The 22,609-nt window shown below is 40.4% G+C and overlaps 1 protein-coding gene across 2 annotated transcripts in view; it reads left to right on the plus strand.

Moving 5' to 3' along the window:
• NMNAT2 (nicotinamide nucleotide adenylyltransferase 2) overlaps positions 1 to 22,609 on the plus strand; it is a 204,460-nt gene that overhangs the window by 50,671 nt on the left and 131,180 nt on the right. For both annotated transcript variants that reach the window (XM_037825201.1, XM_037825200.1), the window contains exon 2: positions 4,566 to 4,711. In XM_037825201.1, coding sequence (XP_037681129.1) covers positions 4,627 to 4,711 — 85 coding nt within the window. In that variant the 5' untranslated portion in view covers positions 4,566 to 4,626. The remainder of the gene's footprint in view (positions 1 to 4,565; positions 4,712 to 22,609) is intronic.

Below are 22,609 nucleotides of genomic sequence, written 5' to 3' on the forward strand. Positions count from 1 at the left end.
GTTTTCTCAGAATATTTTTTACTAGCAAAACCTGAAATAAATATTCAATGTCTGACAATGCCAGGGACTGTATGTGCATTTTGCTTTTTCTGTGTAGGATAATCTCTAATATTACCTTGGAAACCAGTTTCATAAATATGGAGTTGTTTTATCCTGATTTGTGATGGAATGGATGATTACTCTAGACTAGGCAAATAGGGAGATAAGTGAGCATACATATCCATTATACACTTTACATATGCACATTTCAAATCAGACCCTACAGACACTTAAGCCTGCCCCATCAGAACAGGTATTTATAGCAGGGAAGTTCCGGGTTAGTCTGCCTGCTTTGAGCCATTAGGGAACTGAACTTAGTGGGGAGGATTTCAAGGTTTGGGATGTGGGAGAAATGACTCTGGATCCTTCCTTTCAGCCTAAAGCAATTACACAGCTGTCGGAAGGTTGAAATATTGGAACAAATTATATTACCTAAGTTAAAATAAGCACCCCTGAGAATAGATCACTATATATATATTAAGGTACATGTATTATGCATGAACTGATATTCCTATTTCTATATCTTATGAACCAGACTTGGAATCTTCACTGAAAATAACTTCTTTGTTAGGATGCTTTTTTGGTTACTTGTTTTCATTGATATGAAGAGTACTAGTATATTCCCGAGGCCATTGCTCTCTAATATTGAGACTTTCAGAAATATCTTTGGCAAACCCATCAATAGAAACAGCTGAACACCTGAAAACAATAGATGTCTTGTATGTAGCAACTGTGGAGTTTTGACCCAAAGCTAACAATATGCTTTAAAAAAAGAACAAACAATGCCCTTTGCTCACACATGGTATTATTTGATCCTTACAGCAACCCTGTAGGGCATATATTATAGTATCCCCATTTTATGAACAATAGCTATAGTCAATATGTATTGAGCATGTATTATCTGCCAGGCTCTAAGCCACTTCACAAAATATTATATATATCTTATATATCTTAACAACCTAGAGTTAGATACAGTTCTAGTTGACATAATAGCGGCTTAGTGATAAATGACTCACCCAAAGCTACACAGTTAGCAAATGGCAGAGCCAGAGCCTGCTCCCCATGTTTTCAAATTCCAATTCCAAAGTCCTCTTTGGGGATACATGAATTAGAGATGGACATGAAAAAATTGTAAGAGACTACTGGGATCGCAATCAATCTAACCTGCAGAATTTAAACTGTCTCTTAAGATATAATCTACAAGGCTAAGCTCATATTTATTAATACGTATTTGTACTGCAAATCCTTATCTCATTGTTACCCTCTGGGCACTAGACCGGTAAAAAAGAATTTTGTACTCAATTCATCAGTAAGTACTTAACGAGCATTATTCTGTATAGAAATTTGAGTTGGACATTTCTTCTATCTTTTTATTAAAATTAATTTGTAGAGTTGAGTGAGTGTCCAGTCATTTTGGCAAGTTGCATTCAGTCTTGTTGCCCACTCTTCCATTTTTCCTGGATATAGAGAAAGGGAAAATCTGAAGACCTAGCAAGGCAATTCTCAGTCTGACACTCAAACCTCTGCTAAGAACTCCTATTCTCTCATTTATAAAATAGCTGTCATTATTGACCATCTACTATATTCTAGGTGTTCTGCATACATCACCTCTAATCCTCACATCTCTGTGGCTTAATGGGTCATGTTATCCTCATTTTACAAGTGGGCTGTGGCATAGCAGTGAAGTGAGGCGAGGGAGTGGCCTTGGATCAAGAGCAGGACCTTCATGCAAAAGCTGGATTTGAATCTTGCTCCATACATACTAGCTGCCTGAACTTACACAAGTTACTTAATTTTTCTCTGCCTCAGTATATGCTTTTCTAAAATGGGATAAAGTTATACCAATTCATAGATTTGTTGTGACCGTTAAACAGTTAACATCTATACAAAGCTTATAGTGGCTGGGCTTCCAGTGATACCCAACAACTCATAGCTAGGGTTATTTGGGTGTGTCCCAGGACTGAATCTAAGGTCCTCCTTTATTCTCTCTATATTTTTCACTCTCAGGTGACCTCATTCAATTCTATGACTTTAAATATAAATTATACTGATGTCTCAAATTTATATCTCCCACCAAACTGACACTTTCCAAAGGTAAGTCAGCTTGTGTCACTCCTCCACTCAAAACCCTCCAGTGGCTTCTTGTGTTTCTCAGTGAAAAAGCCAAAGTTCTTACCAGGGCCTATAAGGCCCTACGTGACCTGTTCTATGTCTCCAATATCCTCTCCTCTACTTTCTTTTCTCCTGGCAAACTGGAGTCCTTGTTGAACACTGTTAGGCACTCCTGTTTTCAGACCTTCTGCACTTGCTGTTCTGCCTGGTATGTTCTTCCCCAGATATTTAAATGACACATTCCTTTACTTCATTCAAGTCCCTACTCAAATGCCATCTTATCAGAGAGGCCATTCCTGATCACCTTAAATTTTTAAAAAAAGTATTTTTCTTTCATTCTGTTTTCTTCTTACCTTGCTTCATTTGTCTTTATGGTACCTATTACCATCCAATGTATTTTATATTTATTAATTTGTCTAAGGTCTGTTGTCCTGCTCTAGAATATGGGCTGTATCAAAGCAAGGACTTTGTTTTTGTCCAATGTCCCTAAATCAGTGATTGAATCAAGTAAGACATCAAAAGATATTTATTATTTAACCATGATTATGTTAATTTCAAGTATCAGAGTTTTATACCCAAGCCAGGCCTTCTCCAGAACCCCTTGCTCTTTCTGCATCCCATGTAATCTCCAGGGAAGACACAAATCCCATTATGACCTTAGGACCCTTGTATTTAAACCAGAATTTTTATGCATAATAGGGTTGATTTGCTATATTCAGCAATATTTACTGTATACCTGTTATATACTCCTGGATGTAACCAAGTCTTTAATATGAGGTAACAATTTATCCAAGAACCCTGAAGCCCAGGAAAAGTAAATATTTGTACTTGTGGAATTCTGAGTTCAGAATTCTTAATTCTATCTATTGTATCAGAATAGAACACTTGATCTTATCCTTCAAACCTTCTCTTCCCTCATGTTTCTCAATCTCAGTCAGTGAAACAAGCATCCGCTCTTTTGGTTAAGCCAAATTTCTAGATGCATTCCTAGATTTCTTTTTCCATTATCCTTCACATCCAATCCATCTGCAAAGACTATAAACTCCATCTGCAAACAAAACAAAACAAACCTCTGTTGTGAGACCATCTACTTCTCACCACCTCCATCTTCATAAACCCTAGTTCAAGGCCCAACTCCACTTGCCTAGATTACTGTCAGGGTCTCCCAAATGCTTTATTTGCCCTTTCCTTTGCACCTCTTTTCTATCCATCATCCAGCATGATAAATGTGAGTTACAAGTCAGTTTGATGCATAAAAACTTCAATAGACTCCTATTGCAATTCCACTATAAGTTAGTCTACATAGAAAAACATCCCAACTCTTTACCCCATCTTACTTGATCTGACCCAATATTCTCTCCTACCACTTTGCCCCTTGCCCACCCACTCTAGCCACACTGGCCTCCTTTCATTTCTGTGAGTACACTGAGCCCTTTACTGCCTCTGAATATTTGTACTAGCAACTCCTTCTTGTCATTTAGGCCTCAGCTTACATGTCACTTCCCCAGGGAGGCCTTCCCTAACTACCCAATTTAAAGTGACCGCCTCTCCTTTAGTCACTCCTTGCTCTGTTACCTTACTTTGCATTTGTGCATTGCACTTATTTCATCTCGTTTAGTATCTGTTCTCCTCCTGTAGAATACAAATTCAATGAGGACAGTACTTATAACAGCATCTAACACATTGAACACTCAAGAAAATTGAATCTTTGGTTCAATTTTGATTGCTTGTGTAGGATCACATTGCTTTCTAATACAGCCTTTAGTAACTCAATTTCATCCAGGTTCTCCCAAAAAGGAAAAGGATTCAGGGTTCCCCTGTTTCTTGAAATCTCTAGGTCAAGATTTGGACTCAGTTCAATAGTTCAGAATTATCAGAGAAGGGAAAAAAGAGAGAAATGACTACTTCTGAAATGAACAAGAGTATTTTTCTTCCTTATAATATTGAGGAAGAGAGAAAGAAAGCATTTCTTAAGATCAGACTCTTTGGGGATTTGAAATGTTAGAGGAAATAGATAGGGTCAGAAAAATGTTAGCATGAGGGAAAAAAAACTAAATCAAATGGAGGCAAGAGAGAGCTCAAAAGAGCTAACACCAGGCTATAAGTATCCATGGTTCTGGATTTGGATACCACATCCTTCCTTATAGATAAACTCTTAAAGAAAAAGAGTGATGGAGGGGAGTAGGGGAAAGAGAGGGTGGGGCGGGGTACCAGGACGAGAGACATGAAAGAAGCTAGAAAGAAAAGAGAAGGACCGTGGAGAAAGAGGAATGCAATACCAAAGCAGTCTCGGACCTTGCCGGGGCTGCAAGCGTTAAAGGGGGGCGGGGAGTGACGCGGTTTGCGTCTAGAGCGGCTCCTTGGAGTCCACAGCATCCACCGCCGGAGCCTCGCCTTCCTTTCTCCCTCTGCAGACGCACCGAGACACGAGAAGAGAGGCGACCACTAGACGAGTGCGAGAGACCCACACGCACCATGACCGAGACCACCAAGACCCACGTTATCTTGCTTGCCTGCGGCAGCTTCAATCCCATCACCAAAGGGCACGTTCAGATGTTCGGTGAGTCCTCCCGCCCACCCCTGGAGGCTGCTTCCGCTCCTCGTCTTTCCCTGGCACCTGTGTTTTCCAGGGCAATTGAACAGGAAGGCGTGTGCCCCCCCGGAGGGGTGCGCCGGCTGATCAGGCTGGTAGAGGGCCAGTCCCTCCATTTCGGGCTCCGGCGAGGGGGCGCAGCATTGGTTTCTGAGGCGCCAATTACGCGGTCCGGACCCGAGTAGCAGCGGGCCGGAGGGTGGAGGAGGAGAGGGGGCCAGAGGTGAGTGTCGGTTTGGGTTGGGTCCGCGGTTCGAAAGCTGGAGTGCGGCGGTGCGGTGATTCGGCTACTTAGGGGGTTTGGATTCGGATAGGGGCAGAGGTTGGGGTGAGGAGAAAGAAGGAGATCGGGATAACGTGCTGTTTGTTTAGTATGGGCGGAAAGCTCGAAAGAGTTAAATAAATGTATATGCCTTGGAGACACAAAAACACTCGCACCTAACACAGCAGTAGGGCTGTGGTTTCAAGGAGATTAATTTACGGTTTGACTGATGGTTTGGGGCGGCCCAGGGGCGAAGTGTGGGGGTTGTGGACTGCGTGCTGTCCACACGAGGTGGATGGCTACGTGAATGGAGAGGGGGCTCTGGCCAGTCTGGGTTGGGATGCCCGGGCTCGCTTCCCAGGCAGGGGAGGGGGCGGGGCGACCGCTGCGGGTGGCCCTTCGCGAGCTGCTGTTGATGGATGGAGGCCCAAGTTGACTGAGGCGCTGCCCAGGGCGTCGATGGCACCAGGAAGGCTTTCAGTGTTCGAGTGTGTGTATTTGTGGTGTGTGTATGTGTGTGTGTGTGTGTGAGTGTATGCATGTGTGCGCCTTTGGCGGGGCATCATCGCGCGTGTTTCCTGAAGGTTTAGGGCGTGGAGGGAGAAGGAGCAAGCGGGGACTCCTGGATGCTGATCTGGGATCCGGTGGCAGGGGAAAGGTGCTCTGTGCCTGTCGGAGATCTCGCGTCACCGATGGGGAAACCATGCTGCTTCTCTGCTGTTCCGGTAGGACCCAAAGGCGCGGGGGCGTGTGCCTTTAGATCCTTGGAGGTCACTTTAAAGGCGGGAATTCTGGAGAGGTTAGAAGTTGGGAATCGCTTTTTCCTGGGACTGAGGGAAACGGAGAAGGAGAGAACAGTGGGCTGAGGATGGATGAGAGATCCGGTGGAAGGCCTGACCTGATCAGCCAGCAAGGCGCTATCCAGAGGTGGCAGTGCTGAAACGCAGGGCGCGCCGGAGCAGGCTGCGGACACACGAGTTTACCCTGAGCCTGAGGATTCCGTGAGCCCTCCAAGGGCCACTTAATGAAAGCCATATCATATCGATAAAGACAGGCAAGGTTGGTTAGAATACAAACATTCCTCTCTAAACCAAAAAGGTGCGATGGAATGGACTCACTAAAAAACAAAACAAAACAAAACAAACAAACAAAAAACGAAAAACAACAGCCCACAAGAAAGTAATCAGAACCACTCTGAGCAGAGGGAGATCAGGTAGGCACATTTACAAGGCCTGAGGAGGGCGGCTGAGAGGTAGCCATCCCTTCCTTACCATTCCATAAGCTTTTAAAAGTGTTTTATTAGGAGCTAATTCCAACTTGTCTATTAAGTAAAAATTTTCATTCAAGTATCAAAGTAGAACAGAGGATCTTATCAGTTCTCTAAGAAAATATTGGTATCCTGGGAGCACTCTACTTTCACCTTCTCCTGTTTCTGGTGTTTTCACCTCTGTCCTTTTTCTCTCTGTCCATATTTCTTCTAGCCATTTATGTTACTGTGCTTCATTCCTTTCCCTTGGCCAGGTCAGAATGGGCTTTCCTTTGAACTCCTTGGCTCTAGGAATCTTTAGTGGGCCAGCAGGTACTCCTACTTCTTTCCTAGCTCTAAGTTTGTAGTTAATTCCACTTGTTTTGGATTGCAAGCGGGGCAGATTTAGGCTGGGAACCAAGGAGTCTGTCTTGTAGCTGAAGAGAGTTTGGTAATTTTGATAAGAGATTTTATTCAGTCAATTCTGACCAGCCATTCTCCAACAACTTGAAGGACAGAATATGTGGAAATAGGCATAGATTACAGCAGGAGGATTTGAGAATTGGGTAGTTGAAAAGGAGACTTTTTGATAGTAGTGACTATTTTCTTGGTATTGGAACTGATGACCAAGAAAGAATGTCTGTCAATAAAGCTTTTTTGAAAATCCATTAGTTAAATGTAATCCAGAGAGTGACATGGAAAGAGGATATGGTGAGCTCACTGTGACTTTAAAGAGCTTACAAGCTAATGAAGGATTTTGCACAAATACCATCTGAAAAGGAAATAAGAAGAGGAGCACAAAATACATATTTAGCTATGTTTTATAAGATTGCTTATGGGAATCACTGAGCTTGTGATAAATTTTGTAATTTATTATTGTTGAGCAGTTCCTCATTTACAGACTTTTCATTTCTGTGATGGCACTTATTCCTAAAAACAACCCTTTAAGAAAGGCATCATTATCTCCATCTTACAAATGAAAAACTGAGGCTCAGAGGCTAAGTGACTATCTCATTAACCCACATGGAAAAGGGGTGGCGGAGCCAAGACTTGTACCTGTGATTCCTGATTCCTCTTGCAGAAGCTTTTGCACTCTATCAAAGATGGGAGGAAGTGCTCACTAACTTTCTGACTGCGTCATTTCATGAACATTTTATTTCCTTCAAATATATGCTAACAGATTAGAATTACATTGGCCATCAACTAAATTAAATTCCTAAGTATGCATTTCCTTAAGAGCTCTTTTCCATTTCCAAAGAAATCAGTTTTGGAAACCAGTTATCCTTGAACTGTTTCCTCCTTTTAAACAGCTTTTAAATTTTTCTTCTTAATAATACAGAAATCATTACTGCAATAAAATTATCAAACTTTTTTAGCTGCCTGAAACTTGTAATAGAATCTAAAAAGCATAGCCCCAAACAGAACTTTGAAATTAGACACCTTTAATAGAGTTCCTATATGTTGAAATCCAATTGCTTAGCAAGTAAAAGAAGAGTCTATAAACAAAAAGAGAAGTGACACTCAGAACTAAGGGCTCACTCTTCATCTCTGTAAAGCAGTACTTATATAGTTCTCAATATTTGTAAAGCATTTTTTAAGTGAACTTTTCCTTTACACTGAAAGGATAGTTGGTATTATTCCTATTTGTGGCTCTATAAACAGTTAAGAAAGAACATTAATATTTGTGATGGTGAAATTTGACACCTATATTCTCAACTGTAACTAAAATGTTTTCAGTGATGAATAAAAGTTTTTGGCAAAGTAAGCCCATAAACCAGTATCATATTTCATGGTTCTTCCTTATTACATAAGATAATGTGAAATTAAAACTTGGTTTTGGGTTTTTTTTGTTAATGTAAGGTCTTAGTTTTTAAGTAACTAAAGTTTATATTTTAATATAACTTCCTTTGCATTTTCATTGCTGTATTTGTCAATAAACCAGCCACTGGGAAATCAGATAGCAAGTTTAAATTAAAAAGTGAGAAAGAACTGATCAGATTAGTTTAGCCATAAAAAAGAGAGGAATTGGATTTGATAACAGCAGAAACACATTTTGTTTTTTTTGATTATTACAAAATAATTGGATTTTCCAGTTTTTCTACTTCAAAATATTTTTTCTTTGAACAATTTGATCATTTGAAAAGAGACAGGATCCAATTCTATTCCTCTTAAAGAGTAATGAAGAGGGTTGTCTACTTGTTGGGGAGTTGAAATGCAGTGCCTTTTGCTATAGTCAGAAATAATAAGAAAATTTAATTTCAGTTGCTACTAATAAAGAGAGATCTGTTAGAAATTGAGAAACTGTTTAATATGCTTGAAAAACCTAAGTAAAAAGTCATTATAAAGTTTAGTACTTTATATTTCACATCACCATTTCATTTGATCCTACCTTGTAAGGTAAACTTGATAATACTATCCATCTCCCCCTTATACAAAGGACATAGGAGAGGTACAAGTTTAAGTTAATTGGTCAAGTTCATAAGCAAAAGTTAGGTTAGAGCCAGTTTCAGGATATCTAGACTCTAATCCAAGATTCCTCATCTTTACTCTCTTAATTGCAAGAAATCCAGTGTAATGCGTACTTAATTTTTTTCCTTGGCAACACAGGCTACCAACAAAATACATTCAACCAAGATATATGTTCCCAGTATCTTATGCTTATAACAAGGAAAGGCTATTTATTTTCTTAATACTCTTATATTTCCCATTTTAACTGTGCTGCTGGAATCTTCTTTCCATCCCTCCCCACCTCCATCTCCCTCCCTGCTCTTCTGTTACCCTAATACCTAGTTATCTTTCAGATTTTAGATGCATCAGTACTTTCTTAGGGAACCTTCAGTGGCTCCTAAATTAAGTCTGGTTACCCTGATATTTGCTCCCACATCACCTTATGCTTCCCATGCCATAACTCGCTTCTCAGTACATGATCCATGACTCTTCCCCATGCTATACTGTCAACTCTGTGAGGACAGAAACCATGCCTTTTGATCATTGATCTATTTCCTGGTGTCCAGCATGTAATAAACTCTCTATAAGAGTGATTGAAGTATTTTTTTTTTAAAGAATGAATAGAATCTTGTTCCAGGTAGAGGAACCAGCCATGTACAAGGGCTGGGATGATGAGACAGAGAGACAATGCACATTGGAACAAAGGAAAGTTCAGTATGGCTTAAGGAGGAGAGAGATGAGATAAGACTGGAAAGGTAGGTAAAATATGATCAATCATGAGGGTCTGCAAGTCAAATTAAGGAATTTAGACTTTATCCCAATGATGATAAGATGTGCTTTTTTAAGTAAAGAGGTGACATAGTTATATTTTTAAATTATTATTTAATTGAATTTTAATTGTGTAGGTTGGAGAAGGGCAAGAAATGGCAGTGGGGAGATCAGTTAGGCACCTAGTACAGCAGTACAGATTTCAAGCCAGAGAAGACAGTAACCTGGCCCAGGCTGGTGGTATTTGGGATGGAGAGTGAATATATTTGAAAGGTGTTTAGGAGGTAAAAGAGATATGACTTGGTGATGTAATGGGTGGGTGATGGAGAAAGACTTGAGGGTAACTTGCAAGTTTCTGTCCAAGATTGATGGATAGAGAACACTGGAGGAGAAGCAGGTTTGAGGGTAGTGGGGGAAGTGGAGATTCACACTTCTACTCTAAAATTTGGAAATAATGTGTTCTAACCAAAACTGATGCAAAAGAAGAAAATATCTAAATTCAAAACTTCTTTGCAGCCTGGGGCATCTGAAAGGAATGTTGCAATGAAAACTCCCAGTAGATTCTGACTGGATTTTTCAAAGTTCTTCAAACAAGGAAGATGTTGAAATTCATTATCATTGTGGAAATAAAAAGATAAAAAGGGTTTGCTCTGTGTTTGTGTTTTTAAGAATGAAAGATTCTATACAAATTTCCAACATTAGACCAAGTCTAATGAACAGCCTAAAGTAGGGAGGCAAACTAAAAAGCATAACTGCCCATACTTAAGTTTGGGCCTCTCTATTTCAGAGACATCCTCAGATACTGGAGGAAAAGGCAAAGCTAAATGGATAATATTGGATTTCTGTTACATTTATTTTGATGGGCAGTAGTTGTGAAAGTAGTCTATGCATGACCAAGAAAGGGAAGGAAAACACAGTTTTGAAAGTGTTTCTTTAAAAAGATTCAAGTCTAAATTTTACAATATCATTGTTCTTTCAGTCACCGATACAGAGTTTGATGTGTGGTGGTTGCTTAATCAATATTTAATGATGCTGTGAAATATATACTTTCTACTAGAGGTCTTGTTCATTTTTAAGGAGTTTTCAAATCATCTTGAAGAACTTAAGTACACAAAGGAATGCATTATATATATTTTTCAATACCAGTCATTTCTCATAGTATTAAGTACACAAAATTTTGGTCAAGCAAAAGCTTTTAAAATGCTTCCTTGGAATTTGACGTAGCAAACGAAGACCTGAGATATATGAGTTCATCTCACAGAGAATTATGAAGCTTTATTTATGGATATGTTCCACATCTCAATCTGTGTAAATGCAGCATCAGTTTACAAGTAAGAAAGCTTTCCATTGCCAGAGGTCTTCCAATTATAAGCATTCAGTTGCATGAAACGCATTTGCTTTTTTTGGATACAGTTTTGCAGATAATCTCAGAAGTGTTTTAGCTCAGATGCTCAGCTGCTTACATGGTGTGACCATTCTCCTGACGTTGGCTCCCTCCTCCTTTTGAATTTTACAATATCTCCAAAGTCCATGAAATCTGCAACAAAGGCAAATGTGAAGATCACTACCAGCATCACCATCTTCCCCAAGAGTGTAGCTACCTTATTTGAACTTCTTTAAGCCCTACTACCATTAAACTATTTTCCATTAAAACATATTGTATAATTCTCTTTAGTCTTGGACAAGTGAGCCAGCCAGGATAATTTTTGTAATTCTGTGGGTAAAGGGTAAGAGGAGGAAGTAGAAAGGGAGCAAGACTCAGAAGTCACGGCAACTAAATAGCTCTCTTTCTACTCTTTCTCCTGCATCCTATTGTCACCACATGGGTAGTCACGCTGCTACCTGTTGACCTCATTTGAACATTTACTGGGTGGTAGGAGGGTGGGAAAAGTATAGCCATTAGATAGAGTTAAATGCTTATAGTTTTTCTTGCAGTTGCTTAGGCCAAAAGCCCTGGACTAATGCTTGTTTCTTCTCTCTCACACACTCCCCACATATGTCAGCAAATGTTTTTGGATCTATCTTCAAGTTATAAGCAGAACCCAACCACTTCTCCCTACCTACAACCCTGGTACAAGCCACTCTTGTCTTTCATCTGAATTATCGCAATATCCTCTTAGCTGGTCTCCCTGCTTCTACCCTTGAGCCCAAACTCAATTCTCAACAAAATGGCCAAAGTAATCCTTTTAAAATATAAACCAGATCTAAGTCAGATCATGCTTAGCCTTGGCTCAAAGTCTTTTAATGGCTTCATATCTTACTCAGAGTAAATTCAAAGTCTTTACAGTAGACTTAAGGCCTCTGTAATCTATGCCCCCACCTCCCACCCCCACCTCAATACCTCTCTCTTCCTCACTCTTAGCCAGCCTCTGTGACCTTCTTGCTTTGGCCTTAGAGTCTTTGCACTGAACGTTCCCTCTGCCTGGAATGCCCTTCCCCCATGTATCTCCATGTCTAATTCTCTCTGCTTCTTTAAGTCTTTGCTCAAATGTATCTTCTCCACATCATTCTCTTGTCTGGTCCTACTCTCCTGACCATGTAACATAAAATCACAATTCACATACTCCCTAGACCCCTTATCCTGCTCTACTTAAATCTTTTTCCCTTAGCTCGGATCATCTTTTAACAAAGACCATTTGTTACGTTTATTGTCTAGCGCTTGTTTCCCCAGCTAAATGTAAGTCCCTGAAGAGCAGAGAGAGATCTTCTTTTACTTAGCTCACTAATACACTCAGGCTTCCAGAATAGTGCCCTGCACATAGTGGATGTTCAATAAGTATCTGTTGAATGAGTGAATGAATGAAATGTTTGAATTACTTGCCATCCTTACCTCAAGTCTATATTCTTTTTTGCAGGAAGGAAGGGTAGAGTCATGAGAGGATTCAGTGGCTGTTGATTTATTCAACAAAAGTTTATTGAGTTATGACTGTGTCTCAGATGCCAAGCTAGGCCTCCAGGATATAAAAATTAATGGCACTCCTTCCTATGCCTCAGGGAGATAATCCTCTGTAGAGGAAAAAAACAAATAAACTAATCATAGCAGTTCAGGGTGATTCGTGCTATAAAAGAGGTGAGAATGAGGTAAAGTGGGAGCACAGAGGAGGAAGTTTTCACCCTGGAGATCGTAGGAGAGCTGTTAGGGCAGGCATTAGTGAGAATTTGAGCTGGGTCTTGAAAGAAGGAGCTGTCAAGTGGATGGGATGGAGAATGGCATTCAGGGCTGAGAGCAAGCTTTATGTGAAGGCTCCAAACAGCACAGCTCCTTATGCAATCTCTGAGAAGCATGCCCTATGGGGAAGCTGGAAAACAGGTTGGGAGGAGGGCAGTGCCAAGGGATTCAGACTTTACCCAGCACTTTTAGTGAGCCCTTGAAAGGTGATGGACAGAGGAGCACATGTCAGACGTTCAGTTTGCACCCCAAATGCCAGTGTTCCCTTAAGCAGCAATTCATTAGGAATCTGCACCTGTGATTTCAGCTAAATATTTTAAAGCTATTATTTCTGAATCACTTTTTGAAATGAGGAGTTCCATAGCCCACTCCCCTGGTGGGAAGTTATTATCACTAAGATTCTAAACTTACCTTTTCTGTACTTCAATGGGTTGACCCTGGTTGTCCAAGTGTTCACAGATTTGGTGAACTCAATTCATCTTACTTTTATCTTTTATGATTTTGTAGGATTTGAATCATATGCCTTCTCTTTTCTGCAGCTTAATTGTCTGAAAAAAAAAAAGTATCATGGAGATACTCTGCCATTTGTTTTTAGTGCTAATCCTTTCTGGAAGTCTTGAACAAGCATATTTCTGTTCTTTCTTTTAAACTATATATATCGTCATTTTCCATGATGTTCAGAATTATTATTATATATTGTTTTTAATTAGAGAAGTTGTACATTCATGCTGAATGTACAGAGTTCCCCCTCACAAATGCAGTTTTTCCTATTATTAACACTTTGTATTTATGGTACCTTTGTTACAATTGATGAAACAATATTATTATAATTGTACTATTAAATATACTCCATAGTTTACATTAGGGTTCACTGTTTGTATTGTACAGTTCTATGGTTTTAAAAAAAATTTATTATGCCGACATTTGTACAACCTAAAATTTCCCCTTTTAACTATATTTAAATATACAATTCATTGGTGTTAATTACATTGGCAATATTATGCTATCATCACCACTATCCATTACCAAAAATTTCCCATCACCCCAAACAGAAAATTGTTACTCTGCACCAATTTATCAGTAACTCCCATTCCCTACCCCCTACCCTGGCCCCTGGTAACCTTTATCCTAGTTTCTGACTATGAATTTACATATTCTAATTATTTCATATAAACGAGATCTTACAATATTTGTCCTTTTATACCTGGCGTATTTCACTCAACATGATGTCTCCAAGGTTCATTCATGTTGTAGCATGTATCAGAACTTCATTCCTTTTTATAGCTGAATAATACTCCATTGCATGTATATACCACATTTTGTTTATCTATGCAACTGTTAATGGACACTTGAGTTGCTTCCATCTTTTGGCAATTGTGAATAATGCCACTATGAATGTCAGTGTGCAAATGTCTGTTCAAGTTCCTGCTTTCAGTTTTGGGGGGTATATACCTGTAGTACACCTATTAAAGGCTCAAATAAGTAACATTCTAGTGTATGTGTGTGTATGTGTGTGGAGGGGGGTCCAGTGCTTTATTCTTCAATATTATTCCAATCCTTCATCTTCCTGTCCATAGAGAGGTAGAATACTCATTCCATGGAACACTGAGATTAAACTACATCAATACCTATATTTCTTTTGAAATATCTGTGTGTTGATAAATATTTAGCAGTATGTGGTTCAGTACAGGTTCTACCAGATATTAAAAAAATTTAGAGACTGTCATCTATTATAAATTAAAATTAAGAAAGACAAAAAAAAATATGATACATATAAATTCAAACCATTATTGCTTCATTTACCATGATCAAATTTTGCTAAGCACGGTTTAAAAATTATTTACTTATTATGCCCCAGGGAACTGAAGCTTACAGATAATATATATTTTTTCATGCTGGGAACAATGTGATAAAGAGTAAGAGTCCCCAATATTTTCTGTTATTTCATTATTCATTATTATACAGAAGTCAGTAAGTTGAATTGCTGTTGATTTAGGAACACACTTAGTATCTTTGAGACTTAGTGTTCCAATCTGTAAAATAGGGTCATTGAAAATAACCCAGGGGTCAGCTGACTATTGCCCACAAACTGTATCTGGCCTGCTGCCTGTTGTTGTAAGACCCGTGAGTGAGGAATGGGTTTTACATTTTTAAATGGTTGAAAAACTCAAGAGTAATACTATTTTGTGGCACAAAAATTTTATGAAATCAAATTTCTAGTGTGTGTAAATAAAGTTTTACTTGACACAGCCATGCTCATTTATTTCTGTTTCACCTCTGGCAGTTTTTGCACTACAGTGGTGGAGTTGAGTGGTTGTGACCGAGACCACATGGATTGCAAAGCCTAAAATATTTATTATCTGCCCTTCAAAGAAAAAGTTTGTTGACCCCTGAGACAACCTGTCTGTGGGGTTAGAGTGGGGACTGAGTCTAAGGTATTCTAAAAATACAAAGTACAGTCAAATCCATTACCCAGAGAAACTCCTTAATGAAAAATTTTCAGACTAAACTAAATCTCTGAAAAGACTCATTTAAGCTGCAAATGTAGTTTCAATTTCATGACCGTAATTTTTCAGGCTGCGTGGATAATTGACCATGTTCACAATGGGGATTATTTTCAGGCGTTTGGTTTACATTGGACATTGATTGGCCCCTCTGGTTAATGTTGGATATTTATTTGCTGTTGAACATTAGATATACTCTCCCAGAATACATTTACCTTATTCCCATTTCACAACTGCCTCCTTCTTTAAATTTAATATTTTTATATACCTTATATATGAGGATTACATAATATTAGCACACAAATCACATCAGGCTTTTACAGGCTGCTTTTGAAATCACATCTAGTTTTTCTGCAGCCTCTCACCTTGCTCCGAACTCCAATAGCACTTGATTTGTACCTCTTATAGCACTTAGCACATTCTGCTGTGGGCTGTAGCTATTTCCATCCATGCTTCACATTCTCTATCAGATTTCAGCCCTTGCCAGGGTCCTATGGCTTTTTGTGTCTCCTAAGGCGCCTACCACAATCCTCTAGGCACATGGAAGTTACTATAAAAATTTAGCAAATGAATGAGTGATTGAATTGTTAGGGACGCTGAGAATTCCAAAGTCTAGGCAAAATAGGAGATCAGAAATCTGACAAGCGTTTGGGACTAGGAAATAGAGGACTACAGAGATTCAAGTAAAATGGGCTCAGCGAACAGGGCAGATAGCAGGCTCAAGGTACCAAGACTCAGGAACTTCAAAACTGATATGATGCTTGCCTCAAAATTGGAAGGCTCATGCTTCCTAGAGTGTAACCCAATCCCAAATATCCCCTCACCAGCTATCTGCAGTGGGAACCTGTAAGTTACATTTGCGAGCTATTAAATATGAAACTAGACAGGAGTGAAAAATGTGGGGTCAAGGCTGAAAGTGAACCCTGATGCTGTCCATTGAATGCTTTAGTCTGATGCGTGGTACATCTAGGTATGGTTTCTCAGTGAGGCAAAATTAGGTTTGAGGATAGCAGAGGAGCTAGGTTTTATTTTTATTTATTCACAGTTTGAAAAGGCTTTATGTACATGACACCATAGTGAGAGGAAGCTCTGTGTGCCGGTTTGAATGTATTGTGTCCCCCAAATGCCATTGTCTTTGTAGTTTTGTGGGGCAGAAGTTTTGGTGTTGGTTGGATTTGCTTGGAGTGTGCCCCACCCAGCTGTGGGTGATGATTCTGATGAGATGTTCCCATGGAGGCGTGGCCCCGCCCATTCAGGGTGGGCCTTGATCGGTGGAGCTCTATAAATGAGCTGACTCAAAGAGAGGGAAGTGAGTGCAGCTGGGAGTGATGTTTTGAAGAGGAGCAAGCTTGCTAAAGAGGAACGTCCTGGGAGAAAGCCGTTTTGAGGCCGGAGCTTTGGAGCAGATGCCGGCTGCCTTCCCAGCTAACAGAGGTTTTCCGGACGCCATTGGCCATCCTCCGGTGAAGGTACCCGATTGCTGATGTGTTACTTTGGACGTTTTGTGGCCTTAAGACTGTAACTGTGTAGCGAAATAAACCCCTGTTTTATAAAAGCCTATCCATCTCTGGTGTTTTGCATTCTGCAGCGTTAGCAAACTAGAACACTCTGTAAATCATTAAATCATTTACTCTACCTCAAACAAACAAAAGGAACTTCTAAATCATTTGGCTTGTTAATGATAAGTTTTCATCTTCAGAAATCACAGAATCCCCATTTGAAAGAGATTTCAAGAATCAAGTAGATATTCATTCCATCCTGAGATATCCTTCAAAACCTCTTCACAAGTGTTGTCCAGTCTTTGCCTGAAACATTTCAGGGCCATGGAACATGCTATTTTCCAAAGCAACCAGATAGCACTTAGCACAATTTAACTTTTTTCAAGCTTGTTCCTTATTTTGGGCAGACACTGGGCTTCCTGCATTGGCTCTGGTTCTTTTCCTTAAGCTCTAAGGTCTAATCTGTCTTCCGTTTGTGAGACTGGCAAAGATCTGAAGACATTTACCCTGTTCTCCCCACCAGCCTTCTCTTTAGGCTTTAGAAGCACCAATTCCTTCTGTTGGACATCCGCTACCATTTCTAGTCCTTGTAGCATCCTGGTTCGTCTTCCTTGCACACATCCTCTTTGTCTCTATCCCTCTTAAAATGTTATATTCATTTTATGGTGAAGCATCCTGATGTGGTCTGATGTGAGCTCTTACCTATTACTGAAACCTGTCTTAGCAGATGGTCCCTTTATTTGTGGCACTGCATCTATCTCTTTCTAATTGAACCAAGTAAGGCAATAGCTATGGCTACCTACTTGTTAAAATGTCCTGACATTCTGAATAATTGGCCAGTTTGGTGGATTAAGCTGCTAAACTGGTCCAATTCATTAAAAGGTCTGACTGCTGACAAATGTGGTATCTACTGGAACTTTTCAGGTCAAAGACCATGTATAATTGTATGAGTTATCAACCATATGCTAGGAACAACAGCCCCGACTTCAGATTAAGGAAGAATTTTTGCAGTTTACCAGACAGGGCCCAGAGTAGGAGTTTCTGAATTCTGGAATTATCAAGTTTCTTGATATTCTCCACAGGGGCTGTTATTTTTAAAAATATTTTCTGTTGAGAGTTCCTGATCAACTCTTGTCCATGTTTAAAAGTTCCTGATTGGGGACTGAACTCAGGACTTTGTATGTTGCCGAACTTCCCAAGTCCTGGCCCTCCCCTCATGGCCAAGACATCGGCACCTCCCTATTCCCGGGGCTCCCACGAGAGTGGCAATAACGCCCTTGTTCCCGGCAATGGTGACTTTGTCCAAACAGGGTGGGTAGTGTCATATTTAGATCGGGCAGAATTTTTTTTTTAAAGCAGATAAAAAAGTCATTTTCCTTATGGAAAATTCCAAACATATGCAAAAGTAAACAGAATGATGCAATGAACTCTAATATACTGTCACCTAGCTTCAATAATTATCAATTTATAGCCAATCTTGATTCATTGATATCCCTACCTGCTCCCCAGTCCCTACCCTGTATTATTTTGAAGCAAATCCTAGACATCCTCTTGTTTCAAGGTGAGATTCTTTTAGCTGGTACATAATTGCTTCTCTGTCTAAATGACTGCCATTTACAGACTGAACCTTTCTCCTCCCCCTTTCATGTTTCTTTGATTGACAGTTTGAGTTGCAGACAGTAGAGGGGAATGTCTAATTCTCCTCTTTGAGTAGATATAATAATGCCGTCACCCCAATCAAGAGTGAGTGATAATTTAGAATCGGCATTGTCTTTAAAGCACAGGATTTATGCTCTTTCCCATCTTTCTCACATCCCCTGAGGCCTCCCTGTTTCCCCTCCAGAGTGGCACTCCCACTGAACACAATGGACCATTCTTCCCTGACATTGAACATTCAGTTCTTCCTCTTTTGTTGTCAAAAGCCTTGAATGTCTGTATTCTGTATTAGATGTTCCTAATCAGTGGTTCCCAACCTTGGGACTCTGAACTACGAGGGTTTCTCATACATTGGAATAAGGGTCTGGGAACTATTTCCAGGATTTCAAAGTGCCTAGTGCCAAGCGTGCAATCACTCTTAATGTGGCACAGGCTAGTTAAGTATCAAGTCTCTTGGATTGTGCTGGAATTATTAGTTTGGTGAGATAAGGTTATACTGACCATGAGTCCTGACTGATAGGTATAGATGTCTTTGATGAACAAAAAATGGAGTTTTTTTTCTTCTCTTTCTTCACAAGAGGAGAAAAATAATTAAATGAATGAATACTTTTTGGTGACAAGGTTGGTCCCTGTACTAGCATTTGAATGCTTGGTGTCTATTTGGCCTGACTTTGACCTTTGTATAAAATTAAAATAAAATCTTTCTTACTGGTCCCTTGATCCCTCCCTTGTGATATTTTAAATCAACTTTTCAGAGTATATTGTCATGCAGTTTTATTATCATTTGCATTTAAATGTAGTGAATAAAGAATTCTCTGCCATACTCCTTGGGGAATGTTTAAATCTAACATACCAGTATACCCAGTAAATCATATGGCTATGAATATTCATAAAGATGCCTGAGTGACTTCTTCTGGTGGAATTTGCTCTTCCTGGTTGCGCTTGTTTTGTTAAGATTGGCTCTTAGTTGTTTCAGGCCGCGTTAAGCTATAGCTGTGAATGGGAAAGGGATGGTTGGGGATCAGTAAAAAGTGTTGCCTCCTTTCACAACTACCAGGCTGCTTTAATGTTATTTTCTGGCATTGCTCTCCTTCACTTACCCCTTTCCTCCACTTGGTACAACCCCACAGCCACTTACACACACACACACACACACACACACACACACACACACACACGCACGTGCACACACGTGCTTCTTTCAAATTGCAAATTGGTTTAATTTGGCCAATTGTGGTTTTTAAAACTCATTTTGTTGTTGTTTAAAAGAAATGCAGAAACAATGTGTTTCTGAAGCTATGAAAAAGGCTGAGAAGTAGAAAGAGAAAGAAGAGCTGACATTGTTGATGAAGAATTGTTTTATTGTATGGCAACTGCTTTGGAGTAGAGTCCAAACTTCAGAAATTAAGGAGAGTGGGAAGAGGGAAAAGAAAAATCAAACTTGCCAATTATGTGTTCTCTCTCAGCTTCCTTTCTCCTTCCCTTCCCACAGGCTTGAAGTATCACCAGAGTGTACCTGCCAACAAAGGCCTTTGTAGGGATTGGAGCCACTTACAGACATTCTTCCTGTCTTGGGGGAACAGGGAACAGCAGAGGCCTGACATCCCTGACACCATGGGATTTTTCTGGCCTGTGTTGTGACAAACCTAGCTTATCCCTTCAATAAATAACACTATAAACTAACATATTAGCTCACATTTATTGACTTAAGACACTAACTGTGGTTTACTTTATTTAATCCTTACAAAAATCCCATTATCATCCCCATTTAGCTAATGATCAGACAGGTTAGGTAACTTGTCTCAAGCCACACAGCAAATGCATGGTGGGGTAGAAATGTAGATTCATATGCTCTGAATCTGGAGGTCACAATTTTAACCACTATAAGATGCTGCCTTGTTCATTTGTTGTTGAGTGTGAAGGGACTCTCAGCTCTGTGTTGGGACAGAAACAGGAACTAGGCTTCATCTGGCACTTGCATCTACCAAGTGGGCTAGTGTCAGGGCTTGCATCCAGAAAGCCTGGCACTGCCCTGGAGATCCCACCCAAGGCAGGGAATGGCCAGAAGATTAAGGCTCTTTGCAGACCACCCAGGACATCTGTGGACAAGCCCAGAGGTCAGAGAGAGAAGCAACAAAATGGCTTAGCTCAGAATCAGGAACCACGGGAGGAAAACTGGAGAAGAAGGGTCCTGGGTGGGGGCTCCCAAGAAGCTGGGGGAAAGTGCGGAGGTGTTGGACTTCCTCACCTGGACTGATGCTGATATTGTCACAAACATTGAGAACTGGTTGTTTGATGTACCGAGCCCCCTATCATGGGACTTGCCCTTACGAAGCTCATTACTGCAAAGGAGAGGCTAAACTTGCTTATAATTGTGCCTAAGAGTCTCCCCCTGAGTGCCTCTTTGTTGCTCAGATATGGCCCTCTCTCTCTAGCTAAGCCACCTCAGCAGGTGAACTCACTGCCCTCCCCACTATGTGGGACCTGACTCCCAGTGGGCAAATATCCCTGGCAATGCAGAATATGACTCCCAGGGATGAATCTGGACCCGGCATCGTGGAATTGAGAATATCTTCTTGACCAGAGGAGAATGCAAAATGAAACGAAATAAAGTTTCAGTGGCTGAGAGATTCCAAATGGAGTCGAGAGGTCACTCTGTGGACATTCTTAGGCACTATATAGATAACACCTCTTATGTTGTAATGTACTGGAATAGCTAGAAGTAAATACCTGAAACTATCAAACTCCAACCCAGTAGTCTGGACTCCTGAAGACGATTGTTTAACAATGTAGCTTACAAGGGGTGACAGTGTGATTGTGAAAACCTTGTGGATCACTCCCCCTTTATCTAGTGTATGGATGAATGAGTAGAAAAATGGGAACAAAAGCTAAATGAAAAATAGGGTGTGATGGGGGGATGATTTGGGTGTTCTTCTTTACTTTGATTTTTTATTCTTATTCTGATTCTTTCTGATGTAAAGAAAATGTTCAAAAATAGATTGGGGTGATGAATGCATAACTATATGATGGTACTGTGAACAGTTGATTGTATACCATGGATGACTGTATGGTATGTGAATATATCTCAATAAAACTGAATTTAATTAAAAAAAAAAAAGGGTCCTGGGTGAGTACCATGAAGAGAGGTGATGTAGCCATACTTACCTTTGTGTTATCTTAATGACAAAGCCATGGTAGACAGATGGAAATACAAAATTTTCTCTCTTCTCTTACATGGAATTAATAAGAATGTCTATAGATAATTTATTCAAAAAACTTCCTCCCCCCCTACACACTGTAAAATGAATATAATAATACCTTATTGGGCTGTGGTGAGTTAAATGAAATAATGGGAATACATTGTAGCTATTCCTCATTTGACCATCTGGCTCTCGCTGGGGTAAGGCTCTAGTACTTTATTGCATGCCCTGCAAAGTCAAAAATCTGGCTTGTAAGTACTGACAAGTGATGTAGCTTTTACTAATCATTTTGTGAGGAGATGGAGGGGGTTACTGTAAACATCACCAACAATTTCTTAAATGCCCCACTCAACTCTAGGGCAAGGAAATCTCGTCCTTACCCTTATGATAGGGACTTCATCTCTCTTCCCCAGTAACTGACCCCCTCCTATCTTCTCACAACCTCCTGCCCCTTTAACTGCCCTTTTGTCACCCATCCCATCTCTCCAAATCTGTTGGCTGGTCTATCCCCCTCAGCAAGCAAAAGACACCACTGTTGGTCTAACCAGCTGTATTTCTCCAAGCATGTCCCTGCCACATATGTAAAGGTTTTTAGCACATTGTCTGACCCACAGTGAGTGATGGGCAAATTGGAGTAATCTTAGTTGTTGCCAGTGTCTGTCCAGTGATGTTTTGCCTGGGCCCACACACAGGTACCCAGAGATCTGGTTGCCCAAGTTAGTGGAGGGTTTGGGAAATGGAAGAAAAGCAAAGGATGATGGGTTACTGCCATTCACAGATGTTGAGAGCAGGTTGGAATCTCAGAGAGGTCTGTAGACATGTGGACGTTGTGAATGAGCATCCAGAAGTCACCACGGAGGTACCTCCTGTCTGGGACAATTTGCTCTTCTCCTCTTGTAGTCACTGGTGAGAATAGAGGGACTGCCAAGGACATCCTGCCCGTTCCTCCTGGGCCGAGGACCTTGCTTAGAAGCGAGTCCTGGGTGGGTCCTGCGGGGTAAGGTTAGAATGGGCCGTCCCTGTAATCTCCTGCAGGAGAGTCAGCTTTTGCTGCTGCTGGAGGAATCTGGGCTAACAGTCAAGTGACTGCTCCTCGGTGAGGGGTGGCAAGAG

The sequence above is a fragment of the Choloepus didactylus genome, chromosome 2, assembly GCF_015220235.1.
Source record: "Choloepus didactylus isolate mChoDid1 chromosome 2, mChoDid1.pri, whole genome shotgun sequence".
Lineage (NCBI taxonomy): Eukaryota > Metazoa > Chordata > Mammalia > Pilosa > Megalonychidae > Choloepus > Choloepus didactylus.